Source organism: Octodon degus, unplaced genomic scaffold (assembly GCF_000260255.1).
Source record: "Octodon degus isolate 3935 unplaced genomic scaffold, OctDeg1.0 scaffold00206, whole genome shotgun sequence".
NCBI classification, from domain to species: domain Eukaryota; kingdom Metazoa; phylum Chordata; class Mammalia; order Rodentia; family Octodontidae; genus Octodon; species Octodon degus.
The window spans coordinates 1,516,166-1,529,439 of NW_004524782.1; the positions used below are offsets into that span (position 1 = coordinate 1,516,166).

The 13,274-nt window shown below is 46.9% G+C and overlaps 2 protein-coding genes across 2 annotated transcripts in view; one reads left to right on the forward strand and one right to left on the reverse strand.

Annotated features, from left to right (window-relative positions):
* LOC101562018 (cytoplasmic tRNA 2-thiolation protein 1-like) overlaps window positions 1-1,044 on the forward strand; it is a 5,645-nt gene extending 4,601 nt beyond the window's left edge. The window contains 1 exon segment of the mRNA XM_023704847.1: window positions 1-1,044. This exon segment is cut by the window's left edge and continues 97 nt beyond it. Coding sequence (XP_023560615.1) covers window positions 1-155 — 155 coding nt within the window. The 3' untranslated portion in view covers window positions 156-1,044.
* Window positions 1,045-12,377: 11,333 nt separating this feature from the next.
* Siglec5 (sialic acid binding Ig like lectin 5) overlaps window positions 12,378-13,274 on the reverse strand; it is a 15,776-nt gene continuing 14,879 nt past the window's right edge. The window contains exon 9 of the mRNA XM_012517696.2: window positions 12,378-13,154. Within this exon, the coding sequence (XP_012373150.1) occupies window positions 12,972-13,154 (183 nt within the window). The 3' untranslated portion in view covers window positions 12,378-12,971. The remainder of the gene's footprint in view (window positions 13,155-13,274) is intronic.

Consider the following 13,274-nt stretch of genomic DNA (forward strand, 5'->3'; position numbering starts at 1 on the left):
GCCGCGCACTCTGCCAGGCCTGCGCGCTGCTGGACGGCCTGGATCGCGGCCGGCCCCGCCTGGCCATCGGTGAGCGTGAGCACCGCGGCGGCGCGGATGTGCAGGGAATGCGGGGCCGCGCCCAGGCCGCTGTCCAGGCTGCTGCCGCCTTCTAGGTCCCGGGCCGCCGGCATCCCACCTAGGACTGCAGTGCGCCAGCTGTCCTGCCCGGCCTCCCGCAGGGCAGGACCCAGAACCCGAAGCCTTGAGGACCACAGCGCTGGCTCTCTGAACACTTCAGGCCTGGGTGTCCTGTGTTGCCCTGGGACCCGTGAAGTCACCGACAGGGTGGGCGTGGTCGTCGCAAACCTCGCTCATCACGAGTCTGCGGCCTGAGCTCCGGATCGCGCTGGGCCTTCCCATCTGGCTCCACGGCAGCCCCATGACGCCCCTCCCCTCCAGCGTCTTGTCCTTGCCCACCCGAACTGTGCCCGGTGACTCTTTCCCCAGTGAGGGTCCTGGTGAATCCCAGGTCTCGGGCTTCGGGGGAAGAGGTAGATGGGCCTGGGCTGGTGTCCAAACTTTTCTGATCTTCCATGTTCTCCTCTGAAAATAAAACCAGACCCCTCCAACCTGACCCTCTTGGCGGGATCAGGTGCAGAAGAAACAGCGATGGCCTGGCTGTGCATGTTAAGGTCTGGCCGCCAGAGGGCGCAGGCTTGAGGGTTGCTCTCCAGTGGGGCCGAACGCTGAGACCTTGAAGCTTCCTGCCTGGCTCTCGGAGGGACTCAATGATCGCGGTCCCCCTCTCTGGGGTTTGCTGTGCTGGCTCCCTTATCACGAATGCCCTGTTTTCCCCTTCTCCCTGCTCAAACTCATCAGGAGCGTCCTAGAAAGACCCCATCCAGCCCTCGACGTAGGACTGCCCCACCCCCCAGCCGCTCAGTCCTAGCTTGACTACGAGCCCATCTGACACTTTTCCTTTTTGTTCTGTCCAGTTGTGCCGGGGCTGCTCAGACCCGCGGATACCTGCAGAGTGATGACGGGCAGTAAAGAAAGGACAAAGATGATCGCTTTCTATTTTACGGGGGCGGGCGCAGGAGGAGTTGGCCTCCAGTGGACCGATGCTGGTCTCTCCATGTTGCCCATTTTTATTAGTGAGAAGCAGAGCGGTGTGATTTGCTTTTCCTTGAGCAGCGACTATTTTAGGAAGAGGGTAATTAGAGGGGTCAAGCTTACAGTTTCAAGGAGAACCAGACAGCGCTTCCCCTGGGTGCCCCTGTTTTATCTTGTCAGGAGGCTGTGAATATGAGTTTTCCCAGCATAGCCAGAGAGCATGCAGCCATTTGCAAACTGCCCTCTCCCTTGAGGCAAGTCACACCAGCCTCAGACGCCGGGGTCACCGTCATGGGACCTGGTCCCTACCTGAACGATTTCATACCTCCTGGTCCCCACACACAACTGAGCTGATACTTGAGGACAAAGACCAGATCGCTCCATCAGCTCATATACTGTTAGGCATCCAGTAAGTGTGGACCTTGGTGGGGACTTTTCTAGGCATTGGCTAAGGAAGAAAACTTTTATGGCACCTGCAGTTTTACAGGATAGAGGCAATAAGTACTCAATACTAGGTGGTGAGAAGGGCCGTGAGCAAGAGGTAAGGCAGCATGAGAAAGGTGTGCAGTGCACTTTAGGCTGGGAGGCCAGGACATGGTTGAGAAGGCGACGTTAGGCGAGAACAGTGTAAAACAAAGGAGGTTGTCAGCCTTTATGGACAGCTTGTGTCAAGACCATGAAATGAGCAGGAAAAAATAAGGCACACATATATGCAAGACGCTCTGAAGATACCGAAGAACCACCAGGGTGGCCGGTGCCCCCAGAAAGGAGCTGTTTGCTTGCGTTCAGGGTCTTGCTATGAAGTTCAGGCTCACCTTGAGCTCACTGGGTAGCCCAAGTGGCCTTGAAGTCAGAGCCATCCTCCTGCCTCAGCCTCCTGAGTTCTGGAGTTTTGGGGGTGTGGTGCCACGCCACACCCAGATTAAGGAGGAAGCAAGAAGCATAGGCCAAGAGTTGGGAATCTAAACTGAGCCTTTACCTGTGTCGTGGGTGGGACAGGAGACAGAAGTCATGACATCTGCAGCTACCAATGCAGATGGACCTTGGAGACCAAAGAGTTGGAGGAGAGGGAGGAACGCTGTGAGGACTGTTGTTCTTAGACCTTCCGCTGAGCAATCTCATGGAATTGGGCAAATAAAATTTGATGTCTAGACTCTCAGAGGGAGAGACCTCAGGCCTACTCTTAGGATTGAAAGAGGGTTACAAATGAGAAGGAAAGGTCAATGGCACAAAAGGACCAAACCCAGTTTCAAATTCAGCCTCGGATCGGACCATTGGATCTATCTCTGTGTGCAGGAAAGGGAAAATAGGGTATTCCTGGCCCCTGGAGCCTGTTCTACTTACACTAATTACATTTAAGACTCAGTAAGCTCCGCATAGGCAGTGACCACAGTGTGTAGCCACAGAGGCTGCCATGAGGAGCAGCGGACTCCGCAGAAGTTTTCAGTCATCACTGCAGTGCTGTACCCCACTGTCCCTGACCCCAGAGCCAGGCTGTTGGAGCCATAGCCCCAGGACATCGCTACAGTTTTTTTTTTTTTTTTTTTAATGTGAAATACTGTGTTCAGTAAAAAAAAAGCTAACATGGGTGCCAGGAGGTATGACAAAATATCACCAAGAGGAAAACAGCTTAGGTAGGACCACAGGTCATCCACATGCAGGAATATCAGGGGTAGAATTCAACTCTTTACGTGGTTAAGAGTTCAGATGCTAGAGGGGAAAATTTCACAATTTAGAATTAGGAAACATGAACAAAAAGGCAGCCAGACAGAAAGGAAAGAACCAGACTTACGCTCATACTATAAACGACTATAAGATGATATATGAGGCAAGTTTCTCTGTTTTGCTTCACATGCAGTTCATCTTCCCAGCCACCAGCACTTTAACTAAAATGACCTGGAGCCCAGCACCTCCTGCCTGGCCGTGTGCTCACAGAGACAGTGGCTGTGCAGGGGCAGTGGCTTTGCCCAGGGGCTTCACAGGCTCCCCTTCAATGTCCCATGATAGCAGAGGATGTGCCCAACTCGTCAGACTTCTCTCACACGCTGTCTTGTCCATCCACACCCATGTTTTGAGCACAGTTTGTTAACACTCTTAGCTTTCTTCTCTCCTCAAAACATTTCTCCTTGGCTTTTACCACTGTGTGTGTGTGTGTGTGTGTGTGTGTGTGTGTGTGTGTGTGTGTGAAAGCCTTGGTCCTCTAATAAGCCTCTGACTCCCATACTTCCCTTTGGCTGTGTTTCTCCAGTTGGCCTCTGATGCAACTGTGAAAAATTGCAGAGACAATTTTAGATGCTGGATCATCTAAACTTTCTCCAGAGCATACTTACTTGTGCTCGTAGCAGGTAGGTCGCCCTCATCTGATCAGAGATCGAGATCATTTGGGGTCTGGTCTGGCCTCTCATGAGGAATCATGTATTTCTAGCTCCTGCTTACTCTGAATTTCCAACTTACAGAAAGTTTCGTTGTTTAGCAGGGACTCTTCTCTGGCAGGCCTTCAGGTGCAGCTTTCAGTCCCCTAGTGAGGTTGATTCGAAATGCTCTGGCAACCCGCCGTCAGAATCATGTCACCTGAAGCACAGAGTGCTTGCGTGGGATGCCACCCTCTAAGGGACTCCTCCACAGCCCTTGTTTGTCCCATGACCAGCTATCCTGTCTCCAAGCCATGAGCCACAGCAGATTCTTTGCTCTGTGGCCTCACCAACAGTGGGAATCATCACCCAACAGATGACTCAGGGGTCCCCATGTCCTCTCTGGGTCCACATACCCCTCCACAGTGGCCTTTTCTAGGGCATTGCTGCTAGTCATATTTCTATCCCTGTGACAAAACACCGGAGATAAATTATTTAAAAAGTGACATTTATTTTGGCTCATGCTTCCCGAAGTTTCAGTCCATAGTTTCTTGGTCCTGTGGGTGAGACAGTAGACTGGGGTGCAGGAAAGATGCTCAGCTCATAGAAGCCCAGAAACAGAAAGCAAGCAAGAAGAAAGGGGCTGGGAACAAAACGTGCCCAACGACCTAGCTCCAATGCCGTACTTCTCCTTACTAGGCTCCACCCAGTTTGCAGCACATCTAACAGCCCAATTGATGTGAACCCACCCCTGAGCGCAGAGCCATCAGGCCTGATCATCTCGGAAGGTTGCACCTCTGAACATTTTGCATGGGAGACCAAGTCTCCAACAATGAGCTCTTGAGGGACACTGGAGATGCAAACTGTCATACCTGTCATGCTCAGAGAAGACCTAGCTGTCTCTGTGTTCCACATTTGGCACATCTTTATGCTTGAGGAGCAATTAGTTATAGACATATTGGAAGAGATGGAGTTGCCCTTGTCTTCTTCCATATTGTAGACTGTTACATTGCTTGCTGGGTCATCAGGGGAGGATGGCTCCTTCTGAGAATCAGCAACCATGGACCAGATCTGAATTTATGTGGGGGATGCTGGTGGGGAAGGTGCAAAGAACAAGGTGACTGGGCTCAGTGGAACCACAAGATGTGTGTTTGGGCATAGCGCCCCAGGGTGGTCCATTGCCAGTAAAAATTGTTGGGTGCTCTATTGCCTGGATAGGCCCAACATGGGGGTCACAGGATCCTTTTGTTCTCAGTTTCATGTTACTAGGCATGTGAATGTGAAGCATCTGGGTTCAACACTGGGGGAGAAGGAGCTGAGGGACAGGGAAGGGTGTGGCCCTGGGAGTGGCCTCTGCTCAGCCGGTGACCTGGTCCCTTCTCCTCGCCTGGGCCTTCCATGCCTTCCCTCCACCCCAGCCCCTGGCTGAGGTTCCTACCTACCTGGCACCTGTACCCTGCACATCTTGTATTATCTCACAAGTCTTCCTACTGTGGAAAAATGCTCTCTTCCCCAATCCTGACATCCTGGTGTTGGTGCAGCAGCTGATTGTAGGAGGCCCAGGGTCCTTGGTTCTCTTCTTGAATCTTGTGACTTGGTTTGCTTGTGGGCATAGGAGGGTCATGGTGTGCATTGAGCCCACCCACAAATTGAAAGATACCATTTTAGAATTTAAGCAGACCTTTGAGGATGGGAGGTCAGCTCACAGGGCACATGCGGTCTTTCCTACAATGCGCCTCCCATTCTCATGTCTTCAGTCCCTGCCATGCACGTTCCTCCATATAGTAGCCCCAAATAACTACTAAGGACCCCCTGAAGTCATCTCCTGCACCACAATAACTCCCACACACTGGCAGCAAGGACAAGTCTAGGACCCCCAGTGGCACCTGAGTAGCCCCTCTGTCTCAGGGTCAAGGGCAGATGCAGAAAGAGCAGACAGCTGGAGATGCTCCGCACCAGGCTTCCCCAGGCTCTGCCCCTCTGCCAGCACCTCTGCTTCCCTGAATCCACTCCCAGGGAAGTAAAGGCTGAGTGATCACCTGTTTGTGGCCCCTTCCTTTCCACTGTCACTTATATTGTGCCTCCTCTAGTGATCTAATTCACCATCTCTTCCTTCCTTCCTTCCCTTCCTCCTGCCATTTCTCCCTCTTTCCCTATCTCTCTTCACTTGGAACTCTTGGAACATCACTCTCAGAGCAGGAGGATCTGGAGTTGCCTGCAACCAAGTCTTTCTCCTGGATCTCAGCCTAGTTGTGATTACAAGAGAAGCTTCCAGAAGGGGTGATGGCATTCATACTTACCTGGAAATGTGTCTTTTGTGGTCAAAGCATCTATTGAGACTTGGGGCCCTGAACAGAGCCCAAGACTTGGTGTGATGTTTACAGTTTCTAATGTCAGTGAAGTTCAGGGTGCAGCTGGACCTGCCTACATCTTTCACCCCATTTTCTAATTTCCCATGAACCCTTCATTCACACTTTTAGAATGAACTTCACCATCTCAACCATCCCACCATCCCTACATGCTTCCCTTCATTATAGCTACCAAATCTTCCCATTCCTCCCCAGTCCTCCCGTGGCCTACTGTGCCCCTCACAAAAACTTTATCCACCCTGTGGGCCACTGAGGCCACAGAATCCTTTTCCTAATCTGAGTAAATACTATTCATACAGAATGGAGGAAACATTAGAATTTGTTATTGTAAATCATCAGCTAAAAACAGGAGCTCTTGACTAACCTCCCAACGCTTCATTCAGGAATTTGACACAGAGCCAGGTATAAAATAGACAGTGACCTGTTGTCCAGAGCTCCCTGGTAGCACATTCAAAACAAAACATCAGCCCCCTGGGCAATGAGGAAAGGAGAGGAAGAGTCATCCTTGAGAGGGAAAGGAGAGGCCTTTGGAAAAGTGCTGTACCTGAAGCCAGGCCTTCCTAGGCTGAGGGAAGGAACGTTCAGGGGGTGGCCGAGAAACTGGATGCTCCTCTGTCCTGAGGACACGACGTCACCAGCCCACTCCGCAAACCTTTTTAGTTTTCATCGGAAACAGCTCTGTCTGCAGAGGGCGCTGGTCCATCGTGCCTCACTTGGGAGGCGACTAACTGCGGGGTGGGAGCTCTCCACGGTGCTGACCCACATCTGTGCTGACTAGAAATCTCCCCTTCTTGCCAGGGACCCAAATTCGGGGGTACAAGGTCCTGAGCATCAGGCTAGCAGGAGCGCTGAGCCAGGGGCTTCAAAAAGGCAGGGACCTTCTAGGAAAGGAGCTAGGGGAGGAGGTAGGAGTGGGCAGGGCTGTCTCTCTGCTTCCCCTCTCACCCCTCTTGTCACCTTCAGTTCATTCTTTTTTTTCTTTTCTTTCTTTTTCTTTTCCTTTTCTTTTTTTTTTTTTTTTGCAGAACCGGGGATTGAACTCAGGTCCTTGCGCTTGCCAGGGAAGCGCTTATTCCACTGAGCCATCTCCCCAGCCCCCGTTCAGTTCATTCTTTAGAACTTGTGGTGACTGATGAAGGGACAGGGAAAAATAATTTTTCTACAGTCTTGTATTACGCTGATGTTTCTGGTCCTTGGGTTATACTTGGGTTGCAAGTTAGTGCATCAGACCACACTTTAGGAAGGGCAGGACAGCAGAGAGGAGGGCTGCCCAGTGGAGGGGGATCTGTAGGCTCCAGGTCATGTGTCCAAAGGCCATCTTCTGACACCCTCTTCCCGTTTGTCCAGGACACTCCGTTTCCACTGTACAGCATGCTGCTATTACAGAGGAGCGGTCACTTAGCATACTGCATTGCAAGATTCTTTTTTTTTTAAATAATTTTATTGAGAAACAAATAGCAATGAGACAGTTTCAAAGCCGATTAGTAGGACAGTTTCAATAATTAATACATTGCCTATTGTAGTCTTTTTTTTTTCTTTTTTTTTTTTTTTGTTTTTGTTTTTTGCTTTTTGTGGAACCGGGGATTGAACTCAGACCCTTGCACTTGCCAGGGAAGTGCTTATTCCACTAAGCCATCTCCCCAGCCCTATTGTAGTCTTCTTAATGGTTATTCATAGTACAAGATGCAGACATGATATCCTGTCCACAAACATTGCAAGATTCTTAGAGGGGGAATTGTACAGTTAATTTCTACATGTCCCAGGGGAGCTACCAAGTGAGTCATCCATCACCAAAACTTAAGATCTAGATGTGACCTGCAGAGAGAACATAACCCGTGGAGAATCTTAGACCAGCTGCGGGGGAGGCTGAGCTTCCACTGAAAGAGTGCAGAGATCAGTGATACTACCAAGCAGTATTGGTCGGATGTGTTCACTTCCCACTCTGGGCTGAAAACTGATACTTTCCCACGTGGCCTGTTTCCTGTGGTCGCAATCAGCATGTAGACATTTGACTTGTGAAAGAAACCATATTGTGAAAACTACTTGAGACATTTGTCCAAAGTTGACATCTGCTGCGGTCACACACAGGACTCAGCGCTGGAGCAAAGCTGACAGGCAGCAAAGCTGGCTTGGCACTAATGTCCGAGTGGACCTGGATGGGGTGGAGCCTCAGTGTCCTCCTCTGTAAAGTGAAGTGGACACCGATGCTGCGAGGGTGTCCTGAAGCTTCTGTGAGGTGGGGAGGGGCATCGGGGACCTGGAATCCCGGGTTGCCCCACTTCTGTCAGGACTCCCGCACTTCCTGCCAACATCTGCCCATTCTGGCTGTACCTCACCTCACTGTTTCTGAAAACGTCGGGCCCAGCCAGGCCTCCTGACTTGAACTGGACAGGTCTTCCCAACTGGCAGTTTCCCTGCGTCCTCTCAATGCATGATTTCTCACTGTTTGTCTAGTTTTCACCTCCTGATTCTGAGTTGTCCTTTGTCAAGGCATTTTCAGCTTGGATGCTGCTATTTCTATCAAGATTTTGGGTAGAAATAAGTTAGTTTGGGTGATATTGTTTTAAAATTATTTTTCTTAAAAATTTTCAGCAAAGGACAACTCTTAAAACATCGGCTATTTCCTAGCTTTCAGGTTTCCATGTATTTTTGCTATGAACAATACCTTTCCTTCAAAAGCTAGGATTGGAGATCCCATTCAAGCCAGCTAGTCCCCTCTTGAGTATTTTTCTAGAAGAACCGAAAACCTCGTGCCACAGCAATATATGTGCACCCATGTTTGTGGCAGAATAATTTTTTCATAATCAAATCCTGGAAAGAGCCCAGATGCCCATCAACTGAAGCTGGATAAAGAAGATGTGGTGTTTTTACACAATAGAGTATTATTCAGCTATAGAACAGGATACATTTGAGTCTTTTGTCAATAAATGGATGCAACTAGAGAACATACTCTTAAGTGAAATAAATCAGGCCCACGTGTGCAAACATGTTGCCTCCTTAGAGTAAGCATCTGAAAGAGAGAAATGGAATCTGAACGATAGAATAGATACTTGGAAAAAGGAATGAACTTATTAAAAAGGAAAGAGTGGGACCGAGGAGATGGCTCAATAGAATAAGCTCTTGCCTGGCAAGCACAAGGGCCTGAGTTCAATCCCTGGTTCCACCAAAAAACAAAAAAACAAAAAAAAAACAAAAAAAAAAAAAAAAGGAAAGAGTTACTGAGTTCAGGAGGATAGGAGAGGGCGTGGAGGAAAGAGATTTATCTATGTATGTAAGCAGGATGGTTTGGACAACTGTACTCTGCATTTCTGCTGGTCTATGGAAAGAAGCAGTTCATGCTTTGTTTTGTGTCCTTTTTTCAGTTGTTTGTGCTTTTTTCTCTTCTTAATTTATTATACATTTCTTTTTCTTTTTTTCTTCTTCCAATTTGACATGCATCTATCTGGGAATATGAATAACTGGTTGGAAGACACTATGTATTACCACAAATGCTGTGAAATTCGTATTACTTTAAGTGAAATTCTGCATCACTTGTAATTTTTTCTGTTTTATTTCTAATTTGTACTTTCTTTAAAAAATAAAAAAAGACCCAACCCCCAACAGGAAGAGACCCTGTCCCCTATTCATGCCTGCTTGCTACATGACTTGCTTTCCCATTTGATACTGGATTTAATCAATTTCACCTGAGCAACGGTGCTTGTAATCTCGTTGGTTGACCATAGTTTTGTCCCACCTCATGCCCACCTAAGCAAGTTCCCATGTCTTCTCCACCACCTTAGACACGTCTCAACACATGGTTTTCCTCTATAAAAGTCCCTGCAAGAGACAACTTCTCGGGGGGAACTACCCCCTCAGATACCCCCTCCTGTCCCTCTCTCAGGACAGGAGCTTTCTTTCTCTCAATAAATATATTCTGCTCATAAAAAAATAAAAAAGAATATCTTTAGCATTCACAGTGTGTAATCATTACTCCACTCAAAAAACAGAATGTGTTTTCAGTTCTTCTGGATAAATACCCGGGAGGGTAATAGCTGGGTGGAATGGGACCTCTAATCATAGTATTTTAGGCATCTCCACACTGATTTCCACAGTGGTTGTGCCAGTCTACACTTCCTCCAACTGTGGAGAATAGTTCCTTTTCCCCCACAGCCCCTCTAGCACTTGCTATTGGTTGACTTGTTGAGGATAGCCATTGTTTCTGGCATGAGACAGATTTTCAGGGTTGTTTTAATTTGAATTTCTCAAATGACCAGTGATGTGGAACCTTTTTCTCATCTATTTATTTGCTATTTGTGTTTCTTCATCTGAGAAGTATATGTTCATCTCAGATGCCCATTTTTGGGCTGGGTCTTTGAATTTGGGAGGCTTGAGTGTTAAAAAGTTCTTTATATGTCCTAGATAGAAGTCCTTTGAGGAACAGTTGCCTAAAATTTTTCCCAGTTCATGGGCTTTCTTTTTACTCTATTGGTGATTTCTTTTGATGTGCAGAAACTTTTGAAAATGATGAGATTACAGTTGTTGATTCTTTGAGGTACTTTACATGTACTTAGGTTTTTGTTCACGAACCCTGTACCTACCCCTATGTCTTCAAGGATTCTACTTATTTCTCCTCCAGTAGCTTTAATGTTTCTATTTTAATATTTAAATATTTGATGTATTTTGACTTTATTTTAGTGCAGGGTGATAGATATGGGTCTAAATTTAGTCTTTGGCATGTGGAAAGCTAAATTTTCCAGCACCATATATTAAAGAGGATATCTTCCAGTAAACATGTTTGGCTCCTTTTTCAAAGGTAAGTTGGCTGAATGTGTTTGTAGTTGTGTCTGCATATTCTAACTTGTTCCATTAATCCTGAGGTCTGTTTTACTTTCCAGTACCATGCTGATTTTATCACAGTAACTTTGTAGTATAATTTTGAGTCAGGAATTGTAATGCCTCCTACCTTTCCTTTGTTGCCCAGGATTGCCTTTGCTATTCTAGGTCTTTTCTGGTCCACGCTGACTATTTTTAACTGAAGCATCTATCCAACTATAATTGACAGAAATATTCCCGATTACATTTTGCTCTCAACCAATGTAACCAATTGTACATTACTTTATCTCTCCAATTTTGCCTTCTTTCAGTTTACTCAGTTTTTTCAGTGTACTTTTAACTATTTTTTTAAATTTACAAGTTAAATATTATGATTCTAACTCTTTTAGTTGTTGCCATAAAAATTATCAAATGCACAGGAAGTTTACTGAAGTCTTATGAAATGAAAACCTCTCTCTTCTTTTCCATAATATGTAGATCATAGGAAACATGAATCTCCTTACTTCCATTTGTACTTAGCGTCTCATTATCAGGACTTCTAAAACCATCTTTTGATGTATTCTTCAGATAAGAAATTTCCCCATTTATTTGCTCTGAAAGATATTTATTGGTTTTTAATTTGAGCTTCTATATGAAGTATGGATTATAATTTTTGATGTTAAAGATAGCACTTTCTTTTGCCACTTTGTTCCCACTCTTTACTCAGCCGTTCATTAAGCTGTACTTCCAGTGAAAGTAGTCTGTCTTGTATCCCTGGTTATTGCTCAGGTTTTCTCTTTGCCTTTGGTTTTCTTTTGCTTCCCTTGACCTGATACAAACTCAAAGTGAGGATATTATCCTGTGAAACTTCCCATCCTGGGTAGGGTCCGAGCCCGGACTTTCATTTCTTGGGGCTACGTGCAAGACGACAATACCGAAACTCAAGTTTTCAATATGAGCGTGTGGCCATTGGGAAATTTGTCATTTTATTTTAGATCTTCTGCTCACTTTCCTGATTCATACTCTCCCCCAACTTGTGGCCTATTTAGCTCGTGTTTTCCTCTCAGGTTTTCTGTACTTTTTAGTGAATACTTTTTTACTTATTCATGATTTAGAGAATGTTACCGTTTCAACCTGAAGCTTGATGAGAAGGATCAAGCCTGGTGTAATCAAAGTAGCAGTCACCCCTAAACTAAAAGAACTGAAAATAGGGTTTGGACGGTGGTTATTTGGAATCAGTGTCCTCTGATATTATCCTGGAGCTGTCTACTGCTTTCCTCGTACTTTGACAATTCAAGAAATAACAGGTGCAGTTTTTCTAAATGTGGGTGCTGCTATACGATCTTTTATTGCTTTTGTTTTAGCGCTGAAAGATCAAAATTGGTTCAGCCTTAGAGAAAGGGGCGCATGGGCTCCTCTGCAGCCCACTCTCCCAACACAAGTCTGCTCTTGCACCCATGTTCAAGGGAAGAGACGGTGTAAACGAGAGCAGGTAGGATGACGTGGCTTCCACGAGGAAGGTTTGAAATCCTAGGCACTCTGTGATACGAACCAGCTGAGAGGTTTAGGGAAGGGAGAACCAAGAAGAGAAGATGGATGAATGGGTGCCAGGAAGACCACGAAGGGCTTCAAATGGGAAAGGAAAGAGGTACTTTCTGTGTGTCATCTAGATCCAGGGACTCACGAATTAGTTTGAGCAGGGGAAAACCTGAGTCAGCTCTTCAGCTGCTAGAAAGCCTCTCAGGTCTCATGAGTGAAATGAAGATGGAGATGGTGAGGAAGAGTTTTATTTTGTTTGAGGAAGAGTGATTGACAGATAAAAGTGGGGTGAAGAGATGACAGAAGACAGTGGATGCCACATCATAAATCAAATCTCAGTCTTTTCTGGGGAAGCTTTGGAGAGTTCTGGGGAGGGCAGAGATCTCAGTATGCTGCTGCCATGTCCTCTGCACCTGGCCAGCCCAACTCAGGGGGACTCTCCAGTGAGAGCTTTGTGGTGAAGGGAGCACCCAGCTCATACCCCCTGACAGGACCTCGGTGGGCTGATTTCCATCCATGTGTTGGTTTTCTTAATGCTCATAACAACTTTAGGTGGGATACATGATTTCAGATTCACAGAACAGGAAACCAAAGCACAGAGAAATGAACTGTTTGGTCAAATGTTTTAGAAAGTTCTGGAGTTGGGGGTTTGAACCCAAGTCTCTCCAATCCCATGAGCTGTCCTTCTGGACCACCTGGGATGTTCTTAACAGTCAAGCTGATATACTCACAAGAGTATCTCACGCTCTAGTAGTCGTCTCTGACTTCTCCTTCCTCCCAGACAGCCTGAGCATCTTCCTGCCAGGGTGGATGCCTGGGTGCGTCTTCAGTTGTTTCTGTTGATCTCTGAGTACACTGTGTCCTCCTGTGACTTTGCCTCGAGAAGCTTCATCTCCCGCAGGTTGAGCGATGCATAATGGAGTTCCTGTTGCTCCTGGTGAGGCAAGCCATCCCCAACAGGGTGCGCTTGGGTTTGGGGGCTCTCTGGCCAGGGCTTCTGCTTGGAAGCCTGCAGGGGAGAGAAGGGGGTCATGGGAGGAACACAGAAGCATGCATGCTGTGAATTCTTCTAAGCCAATTCTTTTTTTTTTTTTTTAATTTTTATTTATTTGAGAGAGAGAGAGAGAGA